Source organism: Sus scrofa, chromosome 13 (assembly GCF_054392235.1).
Source record: "Sus scrofa isolate SSC_HxYL_T2T_F1_AM1 chromosome 13, Sscrofa_HxYL_maternal_Yorkshire_Landrace_v2.0, whole genome shotgun sequence".
NCBI lineage: Eukaryota > Metazoa > Chordata > Mammalia > Artiodactyla > Suidae > Sus > Sus scrofa.
Window position 1 is genome coordinate 221,043,910 of NC_139395.1, and position 26,105 is coordinate 221,070,014.

Consider the following 26,105-nt stretch of genomic DNA (forward strand, 5'->3'; position numbering starts at 1 on the left):
GGGTCGAATCAGAGCTGCAGCTGCCAGCCTGCACCCCAGCCACAGCCGTGCGGGATCAGAGCTGCATCACGGCAACACCATATCCTTAACCCACTGAGCGAGGCCAGAGATTGAATCCACACCCTCGTGGATACTGGCCGGGTTTGTAACCTGCTGGGCCACAATGGGAACTCCTTAAAATGCTCACCTTTTGAATTCCCTGGTGACCTAGTGGTTAAGGATCTGGCATGGTTGCTGTTGTGGCACAGGTTCAATCCCTGGCCCAGGAACTTCCTCATGCCCTGGCCGTGCCCACCCCCAAAATTCCCACCTTTCAATGCAAAGCCAGTGCCGCCCAGAAGGAGAGGCCCTGGACTCCCAGGGTGACCCTGGGCCCAGACTGGACGAGGAGAAGGGAGCACAGAGAGGCCACAGCCTGGCCTGAGCTGCAGAGGGTCAGCACCCATTCCTGAAGACCCGTTCCTAAAGTGTCGCTCACGTAATGTCCTTCCCACAGGCTGTAGACACGCCTTGATGAAAGCTGTCGACTGGCCCGCTGCAACGGCTTTCAAATCGCAGCCTGTTGCTGAAGCTGCTGGCTCTCAGGCCGAGGGGAGACGGGCCTGGACAGCACGGGAGCCCAGCCGGCCCAAGCCCTCGGAAGGGGGGGGTCCCCTGCCTCGCTTCGGCTTCGGAGGCACACAGCCCGTGACGCATTTGCTAAAAGTAAAGCCGTTTTGTAATTGCGATCTCAAATTATATGTCACTCTGAGAGTCACCTAATTTTTTTTTTTTTTTTTTTTTTGTCTTTTGTCTTTTGTCTTTTGTTGTTGTTGTTGTTGCTATTTCTTGGGCCGCTCCCTTGGCATATGGAGGTTCCCAGGCTAGGGGTTGAATCGGAGCTGTAGCCACCGGCCTACGCCAGAGCCACAGCAACGCGGGATCCGAGCCGCATCTGCAACCTACACCACAGCTCACGGCAACGCCGGATCGTTAACCCACTGAGCAGGGGCAGGGACCGAACCCGAAACCTCATGGTTCCTAGTCGGATTCGTTAACCACTGCGCCACGACGGGAACTCCCGTCACCTAATTTTTATATGTTTGGGGGGTGAAGTCATTTGTGGTTTTATGCAAAGGATTGGGTGCGAGACTTCTAAAGGGATCGTGGATTCTGAATTCCACGCAGGCGATATTTTTTTACTGGCAGAGTTACCTGATCGTATTAGATAAATTCTTGCTCTTACAGCCAATGAAAGGGTGTTAAAATTACACGTACACACATGTGCTGCCTCTCTCTCTCTCTCTCTCTCTCACACACACACACACACACACACATACACACACACTGTTATTGCCACCTCTGCGTCAATGAAGCTGAAACGAAATTTAGCAGATTTTCAGTGTTTTCTTTATTTGAAGAAATTCTGTGTTAAACCATTGAAAAGGGCAGAGGGGGAAGCAGATTAAGAAAACCCAGGAATTTCAGAAACTCAAAACCTGAAATTATAAGATGATGAATAGTCTTCTTTTGTTTCAGAACATCCAGGAGCCTGGTGGGTTCTCTGAAGCCATGGCCTCTTAGTAATGACAGTCTAGAAATTTAAACCAGGACGGTTGGAAAGGGGGTGGGTGAGGGGGCCGGGGAGCCTGCGCTAAGGGGCTCTGTGGGTTCACGGCCTGCAGCCCTCGGCCCGTGTCCCTGCCGGGGGGTGGGCAGCCTGCCTGCGAGGAAACAGCCCCCGGAGAACCAGTGATTTGCCAGGTAGACCCTTGGGCCCCACAGGCAGTCACTTGGAAATTTCTGCAAAGAGAGGCCGTGCTCGTGGGGGCATCCTGCCTCCTGAAAAGGGGAAGGCGCCCTTTGGGGACCAGCGCAGCCTTCCTGCCTTTTAGAAATACCTGGTCTCTCCTTGATCTTGCCACACTCAACATCGGGGTCACACTGTCACCAGGGGAGTGGGGAGTAGGTCGGGGCATCCTGGGACCACAGCTGGGGCGGGACCCGGGGCAGAACCCGACCCATGTGGTCTCAGGAGAGAACAATGGGTCCACAGGGAAGGGCCCACATCTGCTTTGCCCTGGGTCCTGCCCTGGTGCCCAGCCCGGGTCAGAAGCCTCCAGGCACAGGGACACTGCCCACCTGTGCTGGGACCTGGGGGCGTGGCCAAGAGAGAGAGACCTGCCTTTTACCACCATCGCAGAAGACACGATGGGAAGGCCAGGGGTCTTAAGTTCTTAGAAAGAAGCTGGCCCTGTGGAGAACATTCTGGAATAGCCTTCAGAGCTGGTTCACCACAAAGGCGGGTTCCCACACCAGCGCAGGCGTTCCTGAACCGGCCACCCTCGGGGCTGGGGGGCATCAAGCATCCTGTCCAACCCGGAGCAACCCCCACCCCAGCCCGGCTCCCGCCTCCCCGAGGAAGCACCGTGCCCGGCGCCCTACCTTCCACGGACATGGGGAAGAAGCACCAGGGCACCTCGGGGATGGTGTCGGAGAAGCAGCAATTGCGTGCTGCGCAGTCCTCGGGGCTGATGCCCGGGTAGCCACAGTTCTTGCGGGCGGACACCTCCATGACGCACTCCTCAGACTCTGCCGCACCACAGGGTGAGGGGACAACGAGGGGACTCGGTGAGGCCAGCTGGCTGAACAGACTCACCTGTCCCCTCCTCCCCAGATGATGCCCACCCTGGGCTCACAGGCTCAGGGTGGCTCGAGGCACTTCTGGGACCGTCACCCCTGGACCGTCTGCATCTGGGCACCAGCAGGGGCCACCCCTTCCTTCTGATGCCCAAAGTTAGACGAGCTGGAGGGAAAACGTCTCACCTCCCTGGACTTGCTATTCCTCTGTAAAATGGGTTGACCTGCCTCCGAGAGGACACTTTAAGAACGTAAAGCGTTTGACCAAAGGATTAAAACCCAAGGAACCTTGCCCTCCTTGGAGGGGCCTGGCTGCAGCCGCCCCAACCACCAGCCGCCAGTCTGGTTTCCCCCAGAGCCCGGGAGCCTCTGCCCAGCAGGCAGCCTCTGGGAGGGTGGGCGGAGTATGTGAGTGCCAGGTCTTCCCGCCACACACACACACACATAGGCACACCTCAGAATCAGTGACTTTCTCACCTGATGCCATAGGCACAGATATAAAACTCACTCTCAACGGTAACTAACTCTAGAGCCTTACCTTAATTTCCTAACATTTGGGGTCTATTGGCAGTTGTATTAATGATTGCTTAATATAATTAATGATTAATGATGAACTGATCAATGCCTACATGCGCCTTAGCAGCTTCTGCAGGAGCTGCAGCCAAGAGGGGCCTGAGGGTTGTTTTTTCAAACCCAGTGAAATGGCTGAGTTCCCGCAGGTCTCCCAAGGGGGCAGATGGCTGAGCCTTGGGGTCCAGTGTGGACACGGGGTCCGGAGCCTTGGCTTTCCCCTTTGGGCTCTGGCCAAGCCCCGGGAAGTGGCCTGGGATGCTCACGTTACCTTGCGCCGGGAGGGGTTTGAAACACCAGGGGACCCCAGGCACTTGGGAGTCGAAGCAGCACCCCGAGGTGAAGCACTGGTCGCTGGTGATGCCCGGGAATCCGCAGTTGACCCGGTTCTTGGGGTCCTGGCGTGAACACCGGCAGGCGGCTGCAGAGAGGCCCCGGGTCAGCCACACGCATCCTCCCCACTGCCCGCGGGGGCCCCCCCAGGAACGCCCGCAGCGCTGCCCCCGCCCTGGGAGAGCCTGTCCTCTCTCGCCCGTGTTCGAACTGCACCATGTCCTTCAGAGGAACTGCCTGGGCTTCGCTGAAAGTGTTTCACCAGTGCCCTTCCGTGGGTGTTCCCGTGTGGCTCAGCGGGCTAAGACCCTGACGTGGTGTCCCTGAGGATGGGGGCTCTCGATTCAACCCCTAGCCTGGGAATGTCCACATGCCGCGGGGGCGGTCCGAAAAAGTAAAAACATTTAAAGTCTTCTGGCAAGAGGGCAGGCAGATGGACTTAGGTCAAGGTCAGGAGCAAGGAGCAAGCAAGGTGGGGCTCCCAGGAGGCCCTCCTCGAGCTGCCCACCCGCAGCCCACGTTGTCCTGACCCTCTGGAAAGGGGCCTTCCTGGGACATCTCACCTCCCCCGACCCCACCGTCCTTCCTGAACGGCCTAAAAGTGGTGAAAGTGGCCACGTGGCCAGCATCCCAAATCTTAGGACACTTTCCAGCTGCTTCCCAGCTCAGGTTAACGCATCATCTGCCTTTTCTCTTTGAGGGAAACTGACATGAATAGAGACCCACCGAGGGGAAGAAACTAAGGACCACGGTTTGGGGGGAGGGGGCAAGCGCGGGGAGGTGGGGGCCCAGGGGCTAGAAGCCTCCCAGACTCGCTGATCCGAATGTTCCACGGCCGTCAAGGACCCGGGCCGTGGCTTACCGGGCTTCTGGGCCCCCGTCAGGGCACACAGCCCCAGCAGGAGGAGGATGGCCAGGAGCCGGGCGCTGCGGGAACCGGCGTCCATGCTCAGCTGCACCGGAGCCGCCTGCAGAGTACACGGCCCCCGCTGCCAGGGGCTTTTATAAGCTTCTCTCTGTTTGCTCAGCAAGCAAGATAACCTCCCCATGGCACCAGCTTTTGGGAGCCTTTGTTGGGAAAAGGAGCTGAGATAGTTCACCCGGGAGGCCCAGCGGTGGGGGTGATGGCGCAGGCGAGGTTTGCTGGCCGGGGGCGCCAGGCTCCCTGGGCGCAGCCAGACCTCCCCCTGCCCTGGGCGGGGAGCCGGGTCGTGCCAGGATGCCAACGTGGAAGACGGGCCGTGTGCGCGTCTGGTGCTGGGCACTCGCAGGGTCACACCCAGGAAAGGATGAGTCACATAAGTCTCCTGAGAAGGTACAGGGCCACCACGGCAATTTTTAAAATATCGTGCCTGAGGCTACTGGGGAAAATGGGCCAGGCGCAGAGAGGGGACCCTCCTGCAGGACTGAGAGGGTCTCTGAGGACGGCTGGGGGCCCTCCTGAGTGGCAGGTGCATCTCCTAGCCCCTTGTCTCTGTCCTGGGGCAGGGGGCTGCTCTCCAGGGGGATGAGGCTCGTCTGATGAAAGGACCCGGGATGGGGTAAAGGGAACGAGTTCATTTCAGCCAACCCTCAAGTGTGGCATTCTTTTCTTCCGTGGGAACTGTCTGTGTTTCCTAAAAGATGGCACCTGTAAACCAGCCTGGACCTGGGGAGGACAGATGCTCCAGGGAAGGGAGTCTGTGGAGGGGACCCAAAGAGAGAAATGGAGAGCAGACAGCAGCGGAGACAGAGGACAGATGCAGAGGGGAAGCGAGAAGATCATCCACCCCTACTGCCCGGGCGCTTCCAGGACCCCCCTCCGCCCCCGCCACCAGCACGCCTCGGGCAGCCAGGGACACAAAGGCGCAAAGAACCCAGAGCCCTCGGTCCTCAGGGTCTAGACAGCAGGACCTGCTCAGGGCTCTGCTCAAGGCTTCTACCAGATCCAGCTCCACACCCTCCAGACCAGACCCCTGACTCAGCAACCTCTGGCACCTTGCAAACCTTTAAATGTCACCTTCCCCGTCCATGTCCCCGCGACTCTTAGTCAAACCAAGACCCTCTGAGCCCTCCCTCCTCTCCCGGATTCTCATCCCGCTGTCCTTGCTTCTTCCTCCCCACTGCCCCAGCCCTTCCAGATGGAACCAGACCAAAGGGACGGCTCATCACCCCCAGGTCTCTGGCCCTGCTGTGGTCTGGACAGGGGCCAGCACCTTCCTTGGGATGCTCCTCTTGCATCCATCTCAGGGGGAGGTGCTCAGGCCACACCCAGGGCATCACCTGCTCAGAGGGAGCTTTTGCCGTCCCCCCACCTTAGGAAAAGGTGCATTTTCTTCAAGACAAGTTGCCTCCACCGGTAAGGATGTCATTACAATAGATGTGATGTTTAGAGTTTGGATGGCACCCACCTGAGCATGGAGCTGCGTCCACATCTCCACCTCCATGGCTGCGTTCCCATCACATGGGCTCAGACCAGTGGCTGGATGTGGACCTTGAGCCCCCATGTCTCCACACCCTCACAAAGGCTGTGCTCCTTGGAGACCCAGCTGTGGCTGTACCACCTTCAAGTCCCCCGCCCCACTGTCATCCACTGACCCTCAGACTGCTCCTTTGTTGAGGCTTTAACCCTGAGCTCACTTTGGTCCTTGTCACATCAAGACGTGTGACATCCCAGGTGGCTGCAGCACTCGAGTGGACATCTCACCCAGAGCTGCAGGCGCAGGTGTTTCATTCCTCCTCACCTTTGGGAACTTCCATCCATCCCCTCCCTGATCCCACTTGCTTCATCACCAAGAGGAGACAGACACATGTCCTTTCTGTTCAGGATGTCCTAAGCTGCTAAGGCTTCCTGGTCACTCCCACCACACCTGGTCTCCCATCACACCTGGTCTCCAAACCTTAAACCCTCTAGGCCCTTAACCTCTCGGCCTCTACTCTGTGAGCCCCTCCCACCCGCCCTGCCAACCTGGTTCCCATGGTCCCCACTCCACCTGCTCTTCCCATCCTGGCACCCCAGGGGACACCTGCTTGTTTACATCTCCAGCTCCCCCCAACACATGGGTTCAGACAAGTCCTGCACCCAGTAGGACAACAGATCTTGGTAGGGACGTTATCTGTCTGTTCTCATAGGAAACAGAAACCAACAAATGCAGCTTCCAGAGAGTTTGCTCAGGTGGACACCTGCTTCTGATTATTATGGAGATGCTAGAATCAGACACTCCCTCCTGCCATAAATGACTCAAAAACTATGTAGAATGACCATTTGCAGATGTTGAGCAATGGGCTGCACTGGATAGAGAGGGAGGAGGGGCAGGGAATTCCATGGACCCCTTGGTTTTCTGCCCAGAGACACTGACTGGACAGCAGGGAAGCAGGGGAGACCACAGAGCATGGGAGGTTCGTGGGGCTGAGGGATGGAGGCTGGAATCAGAAGCCAAGGTGGGGGGGTTTCCAGTGGGAACTGAAGGAGGGGGAGCCCCTGAAAAAGGACTGGGGTCTCCCTGAAGTTTAGGGAGATGCTGAGCTACCAGACATGCAAGGTCAGGAAGACACAGCTCCCAGGAAGTAACACGCATCAAGGGGACTGGGCAGTCACCAGCCACATTCAGGTGAGTTCAGACCAGATGCAAGAGAAGGCTTCTTGGCCATCCAAGCACTGAGTAGGGACACAGGACGGCCATGTTTTAGCTCAGGTGGCCACAGTGATATGCCACAGGTGGGATGGATTAAACAACATACACCGATTTCTCACAGCTCTGGAGACTGGAAGCCCATAATTGGAACCACAGGTTGGTTCAGGTGAAATCTCTCCTCCTGGCTTATAGATGGCTACCTCCTCACCTGGTGGAGAGAGGGAGATCTCTGGTCTCTATTCCTATATGGGCACTAACCCCATCATGGGGCTCCCACACCCTCATGACCTCATCTAACCCTAATCATCTCACAAAGGCCCCACCTCCTAATACCATCGCATTGAGGGTTATGGCTTCAACATGTAAATTTGGGAGGGGAGGGGCAAAAACATTCAGTCCACAACATTCCATGAGAGTAGGCTCCATCTCATGAGTAAAACCACTCTAGTGAGGCATAGGCTGGCAGCTGTAGCTCCGATTTGACCCCTAGCCTGGGAACTTCCATATGCCACAGGTGTGGCTCTCAAAAACCAAAAAGCAAGAAAAAAATAGAGTAAAAGCACTCTATACCTATTCCAACAAAACTTTAAACAAGTCTTAAAAGAATCATCTTAATCTGCAAGTAAGTTGACTGCCTAACAGAACAAAATTCAGCATTTTTTAAAGGGAAACAACAAGATCCAGGCACACAACTTAGCAATCAGAATATTCAATGCAAACTCAAAAGTTACTTGATATGTGAAGAAGCAAAACCCATAATCATAAATAACAGAGAATAGAAATAGACTAGATGCTTCACTAAAATGTTCAAAGACTGAGATAGAAACATCAAAATATAATTAGGGAACACATTTTAAAATCTGAACATAGAAATGGAAACTAAAAATGAGCCAAGTGTAAATTCTAGATGTGAAAAACACAATATCTGAAATGAAATATTCTAATTTAGATTAGATGCTGTAGAAGAAATGCCTGCTTTATTTGAAGTCAGTGCAGTATAAGCTCTCCAAACTGGGGCATAGAGAGAAAAGAGGCTGAAAAAAATTAACAGAAGCTCAGTGAACCGTGAGACAGTGTCAACCATCTAACATACAGGAAAGTGGTGAACCACTGGGAGAAGAAAAAATATTTGTGCAAGAAAAAACATTTGAAAAAATAATGGCCGTTTTTTTGATAAGCTTGATGAAATTTAAAAACTTACACATCTTAGAAGATCAGTAAATGCCAAGCAAGATAAAGAAAACCAGGAATTCCTGTTGTGGCTCAGTGGTTAACCAGCCCGACTAGGATCCATGAGGATGTGGGCTCAATCCCTGTTCTCACTCAGTGGGTTAAGGATCTGGCGTTGCCATGAGCTGTGGTGTAGGTTGCAGACAAGTCCCAGATCTGGCATTGCTGTGGCTGTGGCATAGGCTGGCAGCTGTTGCTCCAACTGGACCCCTAGCCTGGGAAGGTCCATATGCTGTGGGTGCGGCCCTAAAAAGACAAAAGACAAAAAAAAAAAAAAAAAAAAGATGCAGAAAACCACATCAAGGCATAGCATGATCTAATTATTGAAAATAAGTAATTTAAAAATACTTTTCTAGCAACTGGAAAAACGTGGAAGAGCACGTTAAGAGCGACAAGTGACTTCTCACATGAAACAATGCAATCCAGAAGGTGATGGAGTGATGACTTTAAAGTGCAAAAAGAGAGTTCCCATCATGGCGCAGTGGTTAACGAATCCGACTAGGAACCATGAGATTGCGGGTTCAATCCCTGGCCTTGCTCAGTGGGTTAAGGATCTGGCATTGCCATGAGCTGTGGTGTAGGTCACAGACACAGCTCAGATCCCACGTTGCTGTTCTGTGGCTCTGGCGTAGGCCAGTGGCTACAGCTCCAGTTAGACCCCTAGCCTGGAAACCTCCATATGCCATGGGTGCAGCCCTAGAAAAGGCAAAAAGATGATAGATAGATAGATAGATAGATAGATAGATAGATAGATAGATAGATAAAAAGTGTAAAAAAAGAGATTGAATGCCTTGCCAAGTCAGAATTCTATACTCCCTGAAAATGTCCTTCAAAAATAAAGGCAAAAATAATTTTTTGAAAAAAAGAGTTTGTCTTTTTAGAGGAGTTATAGAGTCATAACAGAATGGAGAAGAATGTATGGAGATATCAAAATACTTTTTTAGACGAACAAATGCTGAAATAATCTGTCCCTTGCAATCCTGTCCTCCAAGGAATCTAAAAGTGGTTCTTCAGGCTGAAGCTCCAGTGGTCCCTTGATGCAGGGCCTTAATTTTCCAGGTTGCTGCCACCACTGCCCACCTGGCCTGATTTATTTAGTTATGGCCCCTGGTGGCCTCTGTCAGCATTTGTGTCTACAACCCACTCTAGTCTCATGATTTCTCCCTTGGTTTGCTACGACTATCTCCTAACTACTCTCTCAGCCACAGAGTTTTGTCCCCATCCAGACAAAAGTCTGGGGCCTTAATTACCTTTATCAACTGACAACCTATATGTCACTCCCCTGCCACTCCTCCCAGCCTGAAGGGTAAAGCCTGAGTATGAGTTAGCTTGAAAAGCAAGACCCTTTAAGAACTGCACCCACCCACCCCCACCCTCTTCTGTTCTCAAGTCTCCCTCCTAACATAAGCAACTTGCCCTTTAGACACTCCTTGACCTCAGACCCTTTGCTTGGGCGTCCTCCCCTCTCTTCGATGCTCTTCCTCTACTCTTGCTTTGCTAACTCCTGTCCATCCTTCAGTCCTAAATTCAGGAGTCACTTCTTCCAGGAAGGCCTCCTTCACTTCCCTGAAGAGAAGACACCTGCCCTTCACCCCTCCCCCAAGCATCCTTTGCTCACCTGATGCACAGCCCTTAGCCACACCTATGTTTTAAGGGGACTTTTACATTTCTGGTTCCTTTATCAACTGTGCTAAAGATAACAGCTAATAATGCAGGCCAGTTTGTACCAGGTGCTATTCTAAGAATTTCACATGCTGTATCTCATTTAATTCCTACAACAATCCAAGGGAAGAGCTGACAGTTTCACTCCCATTTTATAGTTTATATGGAAAAACAGTTTTCACAAACAACACAGAAAGTAAGTATAGGGTGACATCCAGAACTGGACTTATGCCTCATTACTTTTGAATCCCCAGAACCATACGCAGAGTTTACACAAACTAGACTTATTTAATAAGAGGGTGTGGGGTGGGTCATTAGGTAATTGATACCTAGGAAATGAAGGATGGGAGTCTGCCCCCTAGTGATGCCCAGCAGGAAAATTAATTTCTGAAATTCACAAAATAACACCTAGACACAGATATGTGCAAGCAAGGAAGGAAAACCTCTTCTTGTCTCTGGATTAGCTTTCTTGTCATTCAGAGGGAAAGCGGAATGAGGGCTGATTAAATGCTCCTCAAAGACTCATACTCCTAGGAAGCCCTCACTGGGATCCTGACTCACAGTATCTGTCTCCCTTCTTTCTTTCTTTCTTTTTTTTTTTTTTTTTTTTTGGCTTTTTAGGGCTGCACTTGTACCATATGGAAGTTCCCAGGCTTAGGGGTGGAATTGGAGTTGCAGCTGCTGGCCTACACCACGGCCACAGCAATGTGGGATCCGAGCAGCATCTGCAATCTATACCACAGCTCATGGCCACACTGGATCCTTATCCCACTGAGCGAGGCCAGGGATCGAACCTGCATCCTAGTTGGGTTCATAACCCGCTGCACCACAACAGGAACTCCTGATATCTCATGTTTATACTGCCATCAGGGGGAAAAGCACATTTTTGTTGCCAGCATTTCCTGCCTACTCTTCCTCAATACAGAAGGTGGGGCTGCATGATATTCCACTTCCCTCCCCAGCACCCCACGTTTCTGGAGTTGGATTGCACTGATCAATAGAGTGGGTAAATAACAGATTCTTCTAAAGCCCAGGACTTAATTTATCTGCATAATAAAGAACGGGGCCAAAACTCAGAGAAGAAATAAAGGGATGAACCAGTGCTGATGAGAATTGGATACAGAATTTGGGAAGGAAGGAAATTAGAGATGTCTTGATGAGTTATGTTGAAGGGCTACACATGACCGGACATAACCGTAGCATTTTGGCACATAGCCTGTATTGTGCAATGTAATTCCTCCTTGTGCTACCTTGAGGGACGTTAGTCAGGATTTACATTCCTTCGAAATGCGTTTTTTTGTGTCTCTTTTGCATTTGAGTGGGTGCTGGCCAATCTTAAAACTTATAAATACTTAAACCATTTAAGTTACCACATGTCAAGGACAAATGATGTATTATAGCAGGAGTTGGCCAGCGATGGTTCATATGCTTGTTGCCTTTGTTTAAATAAAACTTTGTGAAAACACAGCCATGTCCACTCATTTACACATTGTCTATGGCCACATTTAAGCTATGATTGCAGAGCTGACTGAGGCAGAGACTGCATAGCCTAGAAACCCTACAATATTTAGTCTGGCTTTTTAAGAAAAAAAAAAAATCTGCCTATCCCTGTATATTTTTTGGCTATGCCCACGGCATATGGACATTCTGAGGCCAGGGGTCAAATCCACGCCACAGCAGCAGCCCGCCACTGCAGTGACAATGCCAGATTTTTAAACCCTTGAGCCACAAAGGAACTCTGCCTATCCCTGTAGTTTAGTCTTACAACTCTAAAAATATACTAAAAAAGAAAAAAAAAAAAAACCCAAAGGAGGGAAATGTTCGTATTTTATTTCATTTGTAAATGAAATATTACAGAAATGTGCCCAGTGCCTCCCCCCTTCCGCAATCTGGTCTGGAGAAAGGTACATGCAGCACGCTGACAACTCCCCATGCGTCTCCCATGTTTGCAGGTCCTGGGAATGAGGCACAGCCTGCCCGGGGGGTGTCATGGGATCTGAAGTTACGGTCAAATGTTAAGGGCTGCCTTGACATCCGGTGAAATGGAGAGGCCTCGAGCGGCCCAACCAGGACTTCTCCTCCCACAGATAAGGCCCCTTAGCCAAACAACCTCCTTATCAAGGGGCCAGGCACAGTTCCTGCCTTTCCCCAAGTAGCGGATTTCACTTCCCTGCCAGCCAGCAGGAGTATTCAAACAAGCCAATCACATCCTCCTGCGGGAACCAGTGGGCACTCCACCCTCTTGATACAACAAAGCTCCTCCCACAGCCCCTGGTTGTTCACGCTGGTGTGGCCCCGCATGGCAGGACGTCCTTTTCCCCCAGGGGGGCCATATGTGACCAGTAACCTGCCATTGTCCCAGCTCCCCAGTGTTGGGTGCTCTGGGCTCACTGTCTTTGTAGCCTTGGGTGGGAATCCCCCCCTGCCCAGTGAGATGAACAGGAAGCAATGCAAACAGTCCTTTCTTCCAGGCTGTCTCTGCAAAGATGCTTGTGTGGAGGGTATGGAAGGTGTCTCTTTCTGGAGCAGAGGGCAGGCAGGCTCACTGGCCCTTAAAAAATCGGGGCCCCTAGGTGGTCAGGGTTCCTGTCCTGGAATCCAACCCACCATGTGTACCAGCATCCATCTGTGCTCACCTGTGCCCCTCCTGGAGGACTGGGGACAGAGCGAACTGCCACAGACTGTGCAGCCATGCGATGAATGAGAAAGTCTTTATCTCTGAACTGGGAGTCTCCTATCTTCTGCCAGTACCAAGCGCTCACAAGTAAGGTAAACTCTCAGCCCTTCCACGCTCTCGACACCCATGAACCAGATCAGATTAAATACAGAAAATCCCATCAACGTTGGCCTACCTTTTCGAGTCACTCAACCTGTAAGTGTGTGAGGTTCTTGCTAATTCAATCTATTTGCTACCGCAAAATGCACAGCTCAGGGCTATAGTAAGAACTGAAAAGAACAATTCAGAAAGACCTTTAGGAGGCATTGTGCCTCAGCAGGTGAAGGACCTGACTTGTCTCTATGAGAACATGGGTTCAATCCCCAGCCTTGCTCAGTAGGCTAAGGATCTGGAGTTGCCGAAAGTGACAGCCTACGTCACAGATGCAGCTCAGATCCAGTGTTGTGGTGGCCGTGTCGAAGGCTGAGGCTTCTGCTCTGATGTGACTCCTGGCCTGGGAACGTCCCTATGCCACAGGTGTGGCCATCAAAAGCAACAACAACAACAACAAAAGAAATACCTTAAAAACCATACAATTGATCTTTCTGTAACGAACCATAAGGTGTCTGCTCTGACTTTTTTTTTTTTTTTTTTTGTCTTTTTTGTCTTTTTTGCTATTTCTTGGGCCGCTCCCTCAGCATATGGAGATTCCCAGGCTAGGGGTCAAATCGGAGCTGTAGCCACCGGCCTACGCCAGAGCCACAGCAACAGGGATCCGAGCCACATCTGCAACCTACACCACAGCTCACGGCAATGCTGGATCCTTAACCCACTGAGCAAGGGCAGGGACCGAACCCACAACCTCATGGTTCCTAGTCGGATTCGTTAACCACTGCGCCACGACGGGAACTCCTGCTCTGACTTTTAAATGGATGAATGTTTCCTAACAGCCACTTAGCTGGTCTTTCCCATCAGGCTCACGGGCCCTGAATATGTCCACAAACCCCCTGCCCCCACTCGTAAAGGAAGGCCGGGGAGTTTTCTTAAGCTAACAATACCCTTCCCACCGACCCCACAACTAGGATCTGAAGCAGCAGCTTGGCTTCTAGAATTGGTTCCTGGTCTGGTCCTTAGTTCAACATGTTCTGAACAGAAGCCTGTTGTCGCACGCGAAATTATCAAGCAGCACCGATAACCTCCGAGGACCCGGCAGCCGCAGGGCGGGAAGGCTCACGCAGCGAGTCAAGGAGCTGGAGCCACGGAGTCTTGGGAATCAACGGCCAACCCGTGGTGACAAACGAGGGATGGAGGGGCAGGTGTGCACTTCGCACGGGATGCACGTGGGTGGAAGGACCTGGGGCCTGGGTCGCGGGATGGCCCCATGCCTGTCCCTCTCGCGGCCTTTCCATCGATGCCCGGGGACAAGGACCAGAACTGAGTTTGAGGCAGGGGCCGTGTCACTGCAGACACAGGCTTTATTGGGAGACTCAGGGCAAGCGCTGCTGACCCTGCAGCCCACAGTGACCCACAGAGCGGCCAGGCTAAATGTCCATGTTTCTGAGACAACATGAGGGGCCTGTCCTGGGGTCGGAGGTCACCAGTGGGGGCCTGACGAGGAATGAGGGTGGGCTTCCGATGGGCTGGGCCTCCCGTTCTGTCCCCTCTGCACTCACATTCCGCTTGCTCCATCCTCTCGACCACACCCTACAGGTGACCAGCTCCCGCCCTGTCTGCTGTTAACACCCTACGTGCATGTCGCCTGCGTCTCCGTTCCTGAGTCTGCGCACGTCTGGACCTGACACCGTCTCCCTCCCACGTATTCCTCTTGTGTCCTTAGCACCCAGAGCAGGTTGGACTAGTCTCCACTGCCCTTTGGGAATCTGCATTTATCAGCGATCTTCGACTGCAGGTGAGAGACCCCAACGCTTCTGGACTGGGTTGTCTCTCCTCAAATTCGTATGTTGACGTCCTAATCCCTGGACCTCATAGTGTGGCTTCATTTGGAGAGCCGTTCTCCGAAAGATAATTAAGTTAAAGTGAAGCCATTAGGGCGAGACTTGCTCCAATAAGACCAGCTTCCTGAATAGAAGAGGCGGTTGAGGAGTTCCTGCTGTGGCTCAGCAGGTTAAGAACCTGACCCTGAGTTCATGAGGATATGCTGGATCCCTGGTTTCAGTCAGTGGGTTAAAGATCCCAAATTGCCTCAAGCTGCAGCACAGGTGGCAGATGCAGCTCGGATCCGGTGTTGCTGTGGCTGGGGTGCAGGCCTGCAGCTGTAGCTCTGATTTAACCCCTAGCCTGGAACTTCCCTGTGCTCCAGGGATGTCTGTATAATGGGGAAAAAAGAAGCGGTGATTGAGACACAGATACACACACATACACACACACACAGACTGACCATGTGCGTGAGGACACGGGATAGTGGCCCCGGGAGAAGCCAGCTCTGCCCACCCCTGGACGTTGGACTTCTAGCCTCCAGAACTACAAGAAAATAAATGTCTCCTATAGCGTTTTGCTCTGGCAGCTGAGCTGACCAGGACACCGACTCCAGTGGATGGAGGAAGGCGGAGAGGATTACACGGCCTCAGGGGCCATTGGCATGGGGGGGGCACAGCCAGCTTCGGGGTCGGGGCTCACCCTTCCCCGGCCCCTCTTGCACACCCACTGTCCTGGTCCTGTCCCTCAGGCTGTGTAGAGAGCTGTGCTCCCTCCTGGCTCCTCGGCCACGCAGTCATTTCTCACTCTGCATCCACCAGAAGACCCCTGACTGGCCCCACAAACGTGACTCCTCCCAGGAGAGACTTCTGGAACTTTCATCTGAAGCTCTCCAAGGACCTGGAAAATTCTAGAAAGTTCCCCAGGTTGGTGATTTCCAGGCTGGGTGGAAGGGGCAGCTGGCAGGTGACAGGGGCAGCCTGTTGAATGGCCAGATTAGCCTTGTAGCTTCATGTGTGTGAAAACCTAGGTGTAAAATCTGTGAGGTGGTTTTCCCTCTTCTGGCAGAAACCCAGCAGTGTGGAGGCTTAAGAGAGTTTGCGCCCTGGAGCCTCCCTCCGCCTGGTTTGCAAGGTTGGGGGAGGGAGGGGCGTGGGCCCTTCAAGAGGGGTGTGTGTGTGTGTGTATGTGCGCGCACGCATGTGACAAGGCCCCCAGACTGTTAACACTCCTCGTGACTTATCGGCAAAGCTGCTCTAAGGCACTTTATCATCGTCACAGCTTGACTTTCTCCCACCACCTGCTGGATGCGACAAGGCCCTGCGCCACCTACGAGAAGGCGTCCATTGCTGCTTAAGACCTGCCGTGGCTTCTGTCCCCTCTCCCTCCCCCGCCTTCACCCATGGATTCCTGCCTCGGGAGAGGCGAGGGGCGGGCGGTGGTCCAGGTTCCCAGGAAGCCCAGTTTCCCTCCCCAAGAGGAATCACAGACCAGGCACCCTTGCGGGCCATGGGCGGGGGTGGGGGTGCCTGATGGGGCGGGGGTGGGGCGGTGCGACGGGGCCAGAGTGCGTGATGGGCAGAGGCCGCAGGTGCTACTCTGCACGCCTCCTGCGGCCTGTGGGGGTTTCTTTACATTCCCAGGCAGCGGGAAGGAGACATTCGACTCTCCCTGGTGCTGGTGAGCCCGAAAGGCCTGGCATCCAGGTGGTGGCGCCACAAGATGGCCCGTCTGCGTAGGTGGCCCTCAGAGGAGGTGGACAAGCCCTGGTGGGCGGCAAATCGAGGATTTCCCCTGCGTGACATGGTGGGAACGGAGGAGCCGCTGCCTCTGTGGGCAGGAATCCAGGGAAACGGGAGGAAAACAGGGAGCCCAGCTGGCCTCCTGTCACCTGGCTTCCGTCCCACAGTCTGAGGCGGGTGCCGGGAGGAGGGCGCGTCGCTGCTGGAGACCCCGGTCACAGGACCGCTCAGGGTCATCCCCGGCTGTGCACCGCGGCACCCCAGAAAGCGGTGTAACCCGCGTGGCTCTGCTCCGCCAAAGGGAGAGGAGCCGGTGCAGCTCCCCCGGAGACTGGGTCTACCTCTCAGGGCCAGAGGGCGCCTGTGACATGGGAAGTGGCAGCCTGGGCGTCCCCTCGTGTCCAGGCTCCTTTCCTGGCTTTCTGTGGATCGCATCAGTGAAATTGCTAGTGAGCCTCCCTTGCAGGGATGTCTGTGCTGCTCGGATCTGTGTGTCTGCCCCCCTGGGCCAGGTACTAGGCATTCCTCAGTGCCAGTTTTCCTCACTTGCAAAGTGAGGATGAAGATAAAGGTGAGATTCACTTGTAATGGGGTTTGTTTTGAAAATGTAAAGAGATGCCTTTTAATTCTCGCCCCCCCCTTGCCCCTGCTCCCTCTGGATGCTGAGCCCAGGTTCCTCCTGGGAGCCTGCAAGTGGCTCAGTGAGAGGTTGCTAGCACACCAGGTGTGCAGGGAAAGATTGCCCCAAATGCTGTAGTGATGAAGGATCCAGTCTGGAGGATTCACCCTAAAGAGGTTTACCTTGGGTGAGCGTTTGCCTCTGCCTGTGGGAGCTGGGATGTAGGCCCACTGCTCTGAGGTACAGTGAAGATACAGGCCTTGGTGATGTGTGGTCAAGGAACAGAAAAGTCAACTAGCAGTGGTTTAACCAATGAGGGCATTGGGGTTTACTTAACATGAGGTCTAGAGGTGGGTGGTGCTGGGTTCAGGGATGTCAAGGCTCTCGTTCTTTGGCTTTTCCTCATTATCACAGAATGGCTGCTGGAAGCACCACATCACACCCCCACACCACCATCTAAAGGCAAGCTGAAGGGACCATTCAGGACAGCTAGAGGGAGCTCTTCTCTTACCGAGGAGTAAAGCCTTTCCCCAGAGCCTTTAGGTAGAGTCCTCCTTCTGCCTCCTGGGCCAAAAATGAGTCCCACCTCGAACTGAAGGAGAGGTTGGGAAAGTGTGTGCTTTCTCCATTCTTTCTAGAGTGAAAGCCAGGTCAGAATGAAGGGAAGGAGTGGTTTTGGGCACTAGGAAGCAGGCCTGCCATGGGATGTCATGGGGCCAAGCCAGACCCCTGGCACTGGGGAAAGTGGGGAGAAGTCATGGGGCCAGCTGGACCCCCAACTCAAACAGAGATCCTCAGACAGGCCAGCAAAACCCAGAGGACGTGATGTAGACCCGAGGACTCCCTGGAGCCACACACCTGGGGTCCCCCTCCACCCACCCAGCTCTAAAGAGGGGCCGGAAAGTGGGGGAGGGGGGAGGGAGACTGGTGATTTATCCCCCCGACTCTGTCACCTATAGAAGCTGAGTAAATTATGATCACACACTGCATTTCAAAAGGGACTGGACTAAGCAAAGTTAATCTTTCCTCTCAAGAGCAGGCAAAGGTTGAGAAAGATCAGATACGCTAGGGGATTTAAAAAAAAAAAAAAAAAGCCAAAGTTTCCCTATCTGTTCTCAAATGAAAGAAAGCCACCGCGATTGGCACAGCACACACATGACACGTGTACTATTGCACACGTGTGCCAGAGTCCCCACCCTGGTGTTTCCACGTGTGCAACGTCTCTCCTGACCTTCTCCCCACCCCTCCCCACCCCCCGCCCCAGGGCCTCTGGACTTGCTCGCCTTGGGGTTGGGGGGTGATGGGTCTGCTGGCAAATTTGGAAAAGCTGGTCCCAAAAGGGCAGTGCCTCCCTTCTTCCTCCTGGGGACCAGCTGGCCGTGGAGGGCAGGAGTGCCATGCAGCTCCTGGGACCCCACGGACGACCATGTGGGTGGTGTCCAGGGCAAGGGGACCTGGGAGGAGGCACCAGGGGCTGGCTTTGCTGGCAGGGTCCTGGAGGCTGCTCAGCCCAGCACTGGCCTCCCGGAGGTGGGGCGTCTGCACAGGTGCAGGCAGGTCCAGTTGGCTCCCCTCTGTCTTGTCTGTGTCAGTATCTAGGGGGCGCTGTGGCTCAGCATCTTTCCCTTTTGTTCTATTTTCCGGTTCCCGCCCAAGGGTGGGGGGACAGGCAGGTGGGGGTGGCATTGCCCAAGGTACCAACTCATGCCATCCTCCACAATTTTTTAATTTTTCTTTTTTTAACTTATTTACTTTAAAATTTTTATTTATTTTATGTTTAATTTTTTCAATTCTAATTTTATCTTTTTAATTTAAAAATTTTGTTTTTCTTTTAAGGGCCGCACCCTCAGCATATGGAGGTTCCTGGGCCAGGGGTCTAATCGGAGCTGCAGCTCCCGCCTACGCCACAGCCACAGCAGTGCCGGTTCCAAGCCACATTTGCGACCTACACTGCAGCTCATGGCAACGCCGGATCCTTAACCCTCTGAGCGAGGCCAGGGATCGAACCTGCAACCTCAAGGATATTAGTCAGGTTCTTATCCTGCAGAATCATGACAGGAACTCACATTTTTTATATCACTAATCTTTCAGACATTTTGCTCTGGGTTTTCTCTCCTAAGCCAGTTTCCTTCTGGGGAAAGGAAAGAGATTGCAGGGCAGTTCTTCTCCCCTGGCGGTTGAGCCTCCCCAATCAATAGTTAGTGTGCGTGTAGAGTTGGGTGCCTGTTTTCACGATTAGACAAAGGGGTAGCTTTGAGTTGCTTCCCTGAGACTCTGCCAGCCAAGGGCCTTGTGCGTTGTTGCCAATGGCTAGAATCTACCGAGTCAGCCTAGCCTTGTTAGACGTTGCTCTCCTCTGGTCTCAGGCCGAGTTAATGCGTAGCCCACGACAAGAAACCAGAGATACAAGCCCCACACTATTACCTTAAGAATGGATAGGCAGGAGTTCCCATTGTGGCTCAGTGAGTTAAAAATCCAAGTAGCAATCCATGAGGATGTGGGTTCGATCCTTGGCCTCACTCAGCAGGTTAAGGATTCAACCTTGCCGCAAGCTACAGTGTAAGTCACAGATGTGACTCGGATCCTGCGTTGCTGTGGCTGTGGTGTAGGCTGGCAGCTGCAGCTCTGATTTGACCCCTAGCTAGGGAATCTCCATATGCCGCAGGTGTGGCCCTAAAAAGTCAAAAAAAAAAAAAAAAGAAGAAAGAAAAAGAAAGAAAAAAAAGGATGGACAGACAATGAGATCCTGCTGTACAGCACAGGGAAGTATGTCCAGTCACTTGTGATGGAACGTGGTGAAAGATAATACGAGAAGGAGAGAGTGTACAGGTGTATGCCTGGGTCACATGTAAATCAACTATAATAAAAATTAAAAAGAAAAGAGATACAAGCACAGAGTAACATTCATCTCTTTATTTTCAGGCTAATCTTGAGTGTGGGAATCAAAGCAGTCCATCCAGACAGCGAGTTCAGGCTCCGAGGACCTGAGACGTCCGGCCGGAGATGGTGCTGGGCTCCGGGCGCTCTGGGCAGAGACTCTTCCCTCTCCTGAGGCGATGCCCACCGGAGAAGCATCTAAAGGAGGCACTCCTCTGCGGGGCGGGAGTCGGGGAGAAGAGGTGTGGTCGTGAGGATTAGTAGTTTCTTTCACTCATAAATAATTGACAGAGAATTTGCTTAAAAGCGTTGCTGGGAAAAGTCTTTGGAAAACCTGGACCATCTTTATATTTTAATCGTCACTCCCTTTACCCCACCCCCAGCAAACCATGAAGCCATGAATTACCAGGATAATTCTTCACAGGTCCGTGGTTAGAGATGTGGAGAACAGCCAGGAAAATTGGGGCTCCACGCCTAAGGGGTCTCACGGCCCTGTCTGCCCACCCCCAGCCCTCGATTCAGACTGATGGAGGCAAAACCACAGCTTCCCAGTCACCCCGCGGACACGACTCTGGGTCAGAACACAGCTGGCCATGCGGATTAGGGCCCCGCGGTCCGGCGGGTGGTGGGGGGGATTTTCTCTCACTAATCCTACATCCTCAGACCCACGGTGGTGTCATGGCCTTACCGTTGTCTGTGGGGTCATCAACGGCCACAGGATTGAAGCACCACGGGACTCCAGTGACTTTGGTGTCAAAGCAGCAGCCTTTTTTTTCACACTGCTCGGCTGTGATCCCGGAGAAACCACAGTTCACTCTGGCATGGGGCTCCACCTGACACGTGTCTGAAAGTGTACCGGCCAAGAGGCGAAGGTGAGTCATGGACCGGATCCCTCCGTTTCCACCACGCTCCAGGCCGCCCTCCGTCTCCAATGGAATCAGCAACCAAAGGCGCAGCCAACGTAGACCCAGGGCTCCGCGGACAAGGGGGATCCCTGACCTCGTTTCCTGAGGCGAAAACCCTTGAACGCTGCGGAAATGCGAGGGGGCCCGGAGTTTGTAGCCTCTGCACCCACCCGGGTCATTTTCTCGTTTGCTCATTCATTTCAACAACCAGGGAACTTTATCCACCCAAACAATTCCTGTCTGTTGAGTGCCACTGTGTGTGCCGGAAACAGGAGCTGGGGGTCTTGTATCCCCTCGGGGATCAAGTTCACGCCAGGCCCTGTGCTGGGCGACGGCGACCCAGGAGTTAAACATGGAGGCATTATCCTGCTGCGTAGCACCGGGAACTCTGTCTAGTCACTTGTGATGGAGCAGGATCATGTGAGAAAATAGAACGTGTACATGCATGTGTAACTGGACCCAGGAGAAAAAAAAAATTGTATTGGGGAAATAACAATTAAATAAATAAATAAATAGTAGAGGAATTATTGTCAAGGAGGCTGATGGAGGAGGAAGCCGAGTAAATGTATGAAAAAGCGCAGTGCAACCAGCCGAAGGCAAGCCCAGGAGTGACGACAAGCTGAACAAAGCCAGGAGGGCTTCCTGTAGGAGGAGGTTGACCAGGTGAGAATGAGACAGTGGGCGTTGCAAGCAGAGGGAGCAGCGTGTTCAAAGGTGATGAGAGCAAGGTGTGTTTAGGGAGGCGCACGTCCAAGTCCAGGTGAGACGGGAAGTCGGGGTGGGGTGGGGGGTGGGGGAGGAAGCCAGGCGGACGACCGGGGTGGGCGATTTCAGCCCAAAGCAAAGGGAGCCACTCAGTAGCTTTAACCAGGGGAGTGATGATGTAATTGACCCAAAGCAGAGAGCACGTGGTGGGGACAGGCCGCTAGCAGCTCCCTCGTGACCCCGATGCAAGATCTGCAGGGGACAGAGTGGAGGGCACGGAGAAGGTGTATTTCTCAGACCTGGTGGTGGACGGGTTGAGGCAGGTACAGGAGCCCAGACCCCTTTCCCTGTTGGGGGGGCATGTAGGGTCAGGGGGTCTACTCTGCACACAGGCTTGCAGGTGCACCTGAATGAACACCAGCAGCCGGGCTCCAGAGAGGCCCAGGTGTGCCCACCTCCACCCACTCCCGGACCAGAGTCTGCCCCGGGGTGAGGGGGCCGAGCAGCGAGGCCTTGGGTGTGATGAGAGTAAAGAGACAGGAGGGAAGGGGCCAGAATCCAAGAGGGAGGGGGCCAGAGAGGGGCGGACAGAGAGCCAGTGCAGACGTGGTCACAGGCTGGCTATGACCAGGAGCATCACAGGTCAGAAAAAGACAGTTGGTGTGTCCAAAGACTGGTAGATGCAGGGCCTGCTCTGGACTGAGTGGGCAGGATGCCCACATTCCAGGTCTAGTGAGACCAGCTCAGTGGCCCGGCGCTGAGCCCATCAAGGAGCTGCTCTCTGGGTTCCGTGGCTTTGCAGAAAAGTGTGGATCCATCTCTCACTGGAGGGGCGGGCTTTTCGGGGATGTCAGCCCCCCAGGGTGTGGCCTCCCCACGGCAGCACGAGGGTCATCATCACCCAGCCCCCGGGCAGGGCAGTGCTGACCGGGAGCTGGTGTGCAGAGCATGGACCGCAGTTCTGGTGCCCTCCTCCTCCCGGCAGCTGTTGATGCAGCCGCCCAGGGAGGGGCTGCTTGGCGGGGGGACCTGCCCACTGGCATCCTAAAGGGAATCTGGACATTTCCAAGGGTTGTGCCCCCCAAAGGGCATCCGTCTGGCCCATCATTTTCTGCTGCATGACGGGACTAAACGGAAATGCTTTCCACTCAGGGCAATGCTTGCAATTGGATGGAATTCTCCAGTTTTCTGTTGTCACGGCATCACCGACCCTGAGAGGCCCATGGCAGAGGGTTGAGCCTTGGGCCTCAAGGCAGAGGCTGGTGGTGGCAGGCAGCTGGCATGGTGAGGGGACCAGAGCCAGGCTGTACAGCTTCCAGGGGCTGGATAGTACAGGGGGCAGAGCTGGGGACGGGGGTGGAAGGGAAGGTGAAGCCAGGGAGGGGGGTGAACAGACACACGCCACCCTCCTTCATCCCCCCAGCAGGCCCTACCTACTTTCAGCCCACTCCCTCCTCCCTGCCTTAGGCTGTGGGGCCTCCCCCCTCCCCCGCCCCACTCGCCTGGACCTCCCTCCGGAGTCACGGTGTTCTAGGCAGGTGCCCACCCCCTCACCTCCCTTCGCCCCTCCCTGAGAATCCTCGTTTTGAAACTTTGTAAAATCCTGCCCCCAACGTGCATCTACTAATAATAAATAACATTCATTTAGCGCTTTGCAGCTTTTCCAAACACATCACACAATTTTGCTGACAACCCGAGTCATCCCAGCAAATAAAGGCTTTGAGACAGAAGCGAGTTCAAAGGAAGCGGTACTGCCCTCCCACCTTGATGCCCTCATTTGGTGCCGCCCACAGACTAGTGTGGCTGGAACCTGCACCAGGATGGTTTGGGCTCCACTGAGCAGGGGGCCCGGGAGACCCCACGGAACCCGCCAGGGCAGTTCCCGGGGCACGTCCATCCTCAGAATAGGCTCGTGGACGTCTGTGTGCACTTTGAGGGTTCCGGCCCCTGGAGGAGAGTTTGGCTTGGACATTCGGAAGAGCTGCTTTTAGTCCCGACGTCCGAGATGGCTCTTTGCAATGCGATGCTTGAGGAGCAGCAGAATATTCTAGACCCGCTCCCAGAGGGCTTGGCGGCCCCTTCCCCCTGCTGCCATCCTCTGCCGGCTTTGCTTCCCCACATCCCTCCAGGGCCCAGAACAGCACCTGGCACCGCACAGCACTTGGCTCGAAACTACGTATCGTGAAAGCAGGGACCACAGAGCAGGAAGGGGTGTCTTACCGCCCTCGCCCCGCGCCGGGCTGCTGAGGGCCAGCGCCAAGACCAGGACCAGGACACCGATCACCTTGGGCTCCATGGCGGCTGTGACCTTCCTCTTCTGTCCAAAGGAGACCCCGGGTCAAGGATGAGACTGCGTCCTGGCCCGGATCTTATACCACAGGCTCTGTTTGCTCTTTGAAGAGGGTCAGATAGCGTTTGCCTAGGGAGGGTCCCCCAGCCCTTCATTCCAAGTAATCGCCACTGATTAGAGGGTGTTTCCTAAACGTGGCCAAGCCAACCGCTGCGTTTGCTGATAGAGAAAAATGCCACATTGAGTGGTCATCTCCGCACCTGACTTGCAGAAAGTCCCTCCCTTATCCTGTGGGAGTCTCTGCGGTCAGGACCCGACCCAGCCCCGGAGGGTGTCGGAGACCCTCCCGCTAAGTCAACACGGCAGAGACTGGCAAGTGATTCACAGCAGAGATGCTGCGCCAGCGCGGTGTGCAAACAGTGGCGCATGGGCCATTCTCGGGGCCCCGTGGCAATTTGGGAAAGGGGACAGAGCAGGTGAGGGTCCTTGGCCCAGCCTGGTCCTTTCCAGGCGGCCTTGCAGCCCTTCTCAACGATTTTAAGAATCCCCATCTGGCTGGAAACGTGAGTGAGAAACCCGGAGCTGCGCCCCCCCTTCCCGGGGGGGGGGTCTTGGCCTTCAAACTTATTCTCTCCCTGCATTTATCTTATTTGACTTTTCCACAGCAAAGCCACATGTGTGCAAAGCGCTTAGGCCCTTCACGGGGGAACCTGTCCCCCCATCCGGAGGGGCCCCCTCCCCTTGACATCGACACTGAAAACTCCCAAATGTTCAGCATCCTGCTCCAAGGAACGGCGGGATCATTCTTATTTTCTAAAATATTTTTTTAAAATAAATTTTCTCTTTTTTCTGCTTTTCTTTTTCCTGTCACAGCGGAGTCCTTTCCAGAGTGAGGTCGCGTGTACGAGAGCTGAGGTGACACTGATGAAGTGGCTGGGCTCTCTTCGTGGGGACCCCCACGTGTGTGGGGGGGGCTCACTCTCTCAGATCCTCCCAGGGAGGCCTCACTGACTCGGTCCCTAAAGTGTCACCTCCAATCCCCACCTCCCAGGTCCATCCGCTGCTCTGGTCCTTCCTGTCCCGTCACTCTCGCCACCTTCTGAGGCACCCAGGGACGTGCTCAGCTCCATGCTTATTATTTGCTGACCCCCCCCCCCAGTTCAACGGAAGTTCCATGACTCAGGGGGCTTTGTCCACTTTGTGTGTCCAGGTGGTCCCAGCACATGGGACAGTGCCTCATTCACTAAATATCTGTTGAAGAATGAAGGAAAGCCTGAGTGGGTGGATGAATGAGCAATGAAGGAATGAGTGAGGGAATGAATGAATGAACTAATGAATGAGTGAATGAGGGAATGGGTGAGTGAGTGAGGGAATGGGTGAGTGAGTGAGTGGGTGGGTGAGTGAGTGGGTGGGTGGGTGAATGAGTGGGTGGGTGAGTGAGTGGGTGGGTGGGTGAGTGAGGGAATGGGTGGGTGAGTGAGGGAGTGGGTGGGTGAGTGAGGGAGTGGGTGGGTGAGTGAGTGAGGGAGTGGGTGGGTGAGTGAGTGAATGAATGAACAAACCATGAATGAGTGAGCAAATGAATGAATGAGGGAGGGAGGCAATGAATGAATGAACTAATGAATGAGCGAACGGATGAACAAATGGAAGAATAAGTGAGGGAATGAATGAACAAACAAATGAATAAATGAGCAAATGAACAAACGGATGCATGAGTGAGCAATTTCACAAATGAGCGAATGAATGAGTGAATGAACAAAGGAATGAGTGAGCGAAGGAACAAAAGAATGAAAGAGTGAGGGAGGGAATGAGTGAGGGGGTGAATGAATGAGTGAATGAACGGGTGAATGAGTGAATGAACGGGTGAATGAGAGAATGAACGGGTGAATGAACCAACAAATGAATGAGCAAACAGACAGGAGGAGTGTTTTCTCTTCGCGGAGAGGTCCGGCTCGGAGGATAGTGAGTCTGGCCACAGAGAGAGCCTCACTGTTGCTGGGCGACGTGGTCGGGACGCCCCCGCAGCCGGCCTGAGAGGGCGTCCCAATCAGGACCGGGGCCTCGCGTTCTTAGACTCATCTGGAGCCCAGCCCCCTCACTCCAGGGGGGTCCTGGGCCAGGGTCTCCAGCAGAGGCACGACGTGCAGGACCCGGGGAGGGGCCGGGGGGGGCAGAGACCCTCATAGGGGGCGGGTGGAGTTTGCCAGAGGCAGGATGGCGCTTGGGACCTGGGTGTGCTCAAAACCGTGAAAACCCACCACTCCAACGTCTCTGGTCTAATTTCTCTCAGAAACAGAAGTACAAACGGCAAACCAGTTTGGAGAAAGAGGGAGGGATGTTTATGAAGT

The 26,105-nt window shown here is 53.9% G+C and overlaps 2 protein-coding genes and 1 long non-coding RNA gene across 4 annotated transcripts; 1 reads left to right on the top strand and 2 right to left on the bottom strand.

The window, feature by feature from the left end:
* Positions 1-1,366: 1,366 nt before the first annotated feature.
* TFF2 (trefoil factor 2) lies at positions 1,367-4,503 on the bottom strand. The gene is made up of 4 exons (NM_001444825.1): positions 4,385-4,503; positions 3,461-3,610; positions 2,425-2,571; positions 1,367-1,573 (listed from the first exon to the last, which is right to left on the bottom strand). The coding sequence occupies exons 1-4, from the start codon at positions 4,467-4,469 to the stop codon at positions 1,560-1,562; spliced, it is 396 nt and encodes a 131-aa protein (NP_001431754.1). The 5' UTR covers positions 4,470-4,503; the 3' UTR covers positions 1,367-1,559.
* Positions 4,504-12,301: 7,798 nt separating this feature from the next.
* Positions 12,302-21,296, top strand: LOC146397914 (uncharacterized). 2 transcript variants are annotated; one of them, XR_014823954.1, is made up of 7 exons: positions 12,302-12,900; positions 13,767-14,000; positions 14,395-14,593; positions 15,371-15,545; positions 15,901-16,932; positions 19,903-20,099; positions 20,241-21,296. It is a non-coding gene; the product is annotated as an uncharacterized LOC146397914 (long non-coding RNA). The 2 variants fall into 2 exon arrangements; XR_014823953.1 differs by having other exon boundaries at positions 12,306-12,900; positions 15,901-17,523; positions 20,282-21,296.
* Positions 19,879-23,810, bottom strand: TFF1 (trefoil factor 1). The gene is made up of 3 exons (XM_003358973.4): positions 23,688-23,810; positions 20,546-20,701; positions 19,879-20,072 (listed from the first exon to the last, which is right to left on the bottom strand). The coding sequence occupies exons 1-3, from the start codon at positions 23,761-23,763 to the stop codon at positions 20,056-20,058; spliced, it is 249 nt and encodes an 82-aa protein (XP_003359021.1). The 5' UTR covers positions 23,764-23,810; the 3' UTR covers positions 19,879-20,055.
* Positions 23,811-26,105: the final 2,295 nt, after the last annotated feature.

Coding starts and splice junctions, on each gene's coding strand:
- TFF2 (NM_001444825.1), bottom strand. CDS start 4,469: ATGGACGCCGGTTCCCGCAGCGCCCGGCTCCTGGCCATCCTCCTCCTG. Junction 3,611..4,384: donor GACGGGGGCCCAGAAGCCCG/GTAAGCCACGGC, acceptor GCCTCTCTGCAG/CCGCCTGCCGGTGTTCACGC. Junction 2,572..3,460: donor CAAACCCCTCCCGGCGCAAG/GTAACGTGAGCA, acceptor GTGGTGCGGCAG/AGTCTGAGGAGTGCGTCATG.
- TFF1 (XM_003358973.4), bottom strand. CDS start 23,763: ATGGAGCCCAAGGTGATCGGTGTCCTGGTCCTGGTCTTGGCGCTGGCC. Junction 20,702..23,687: donor CCCGGCGCGGGGCGAGGGCG/GTAAGACACCCC, acceptor GTACACTTTCAG/ACACGTGTCAGGTGGAGCCC.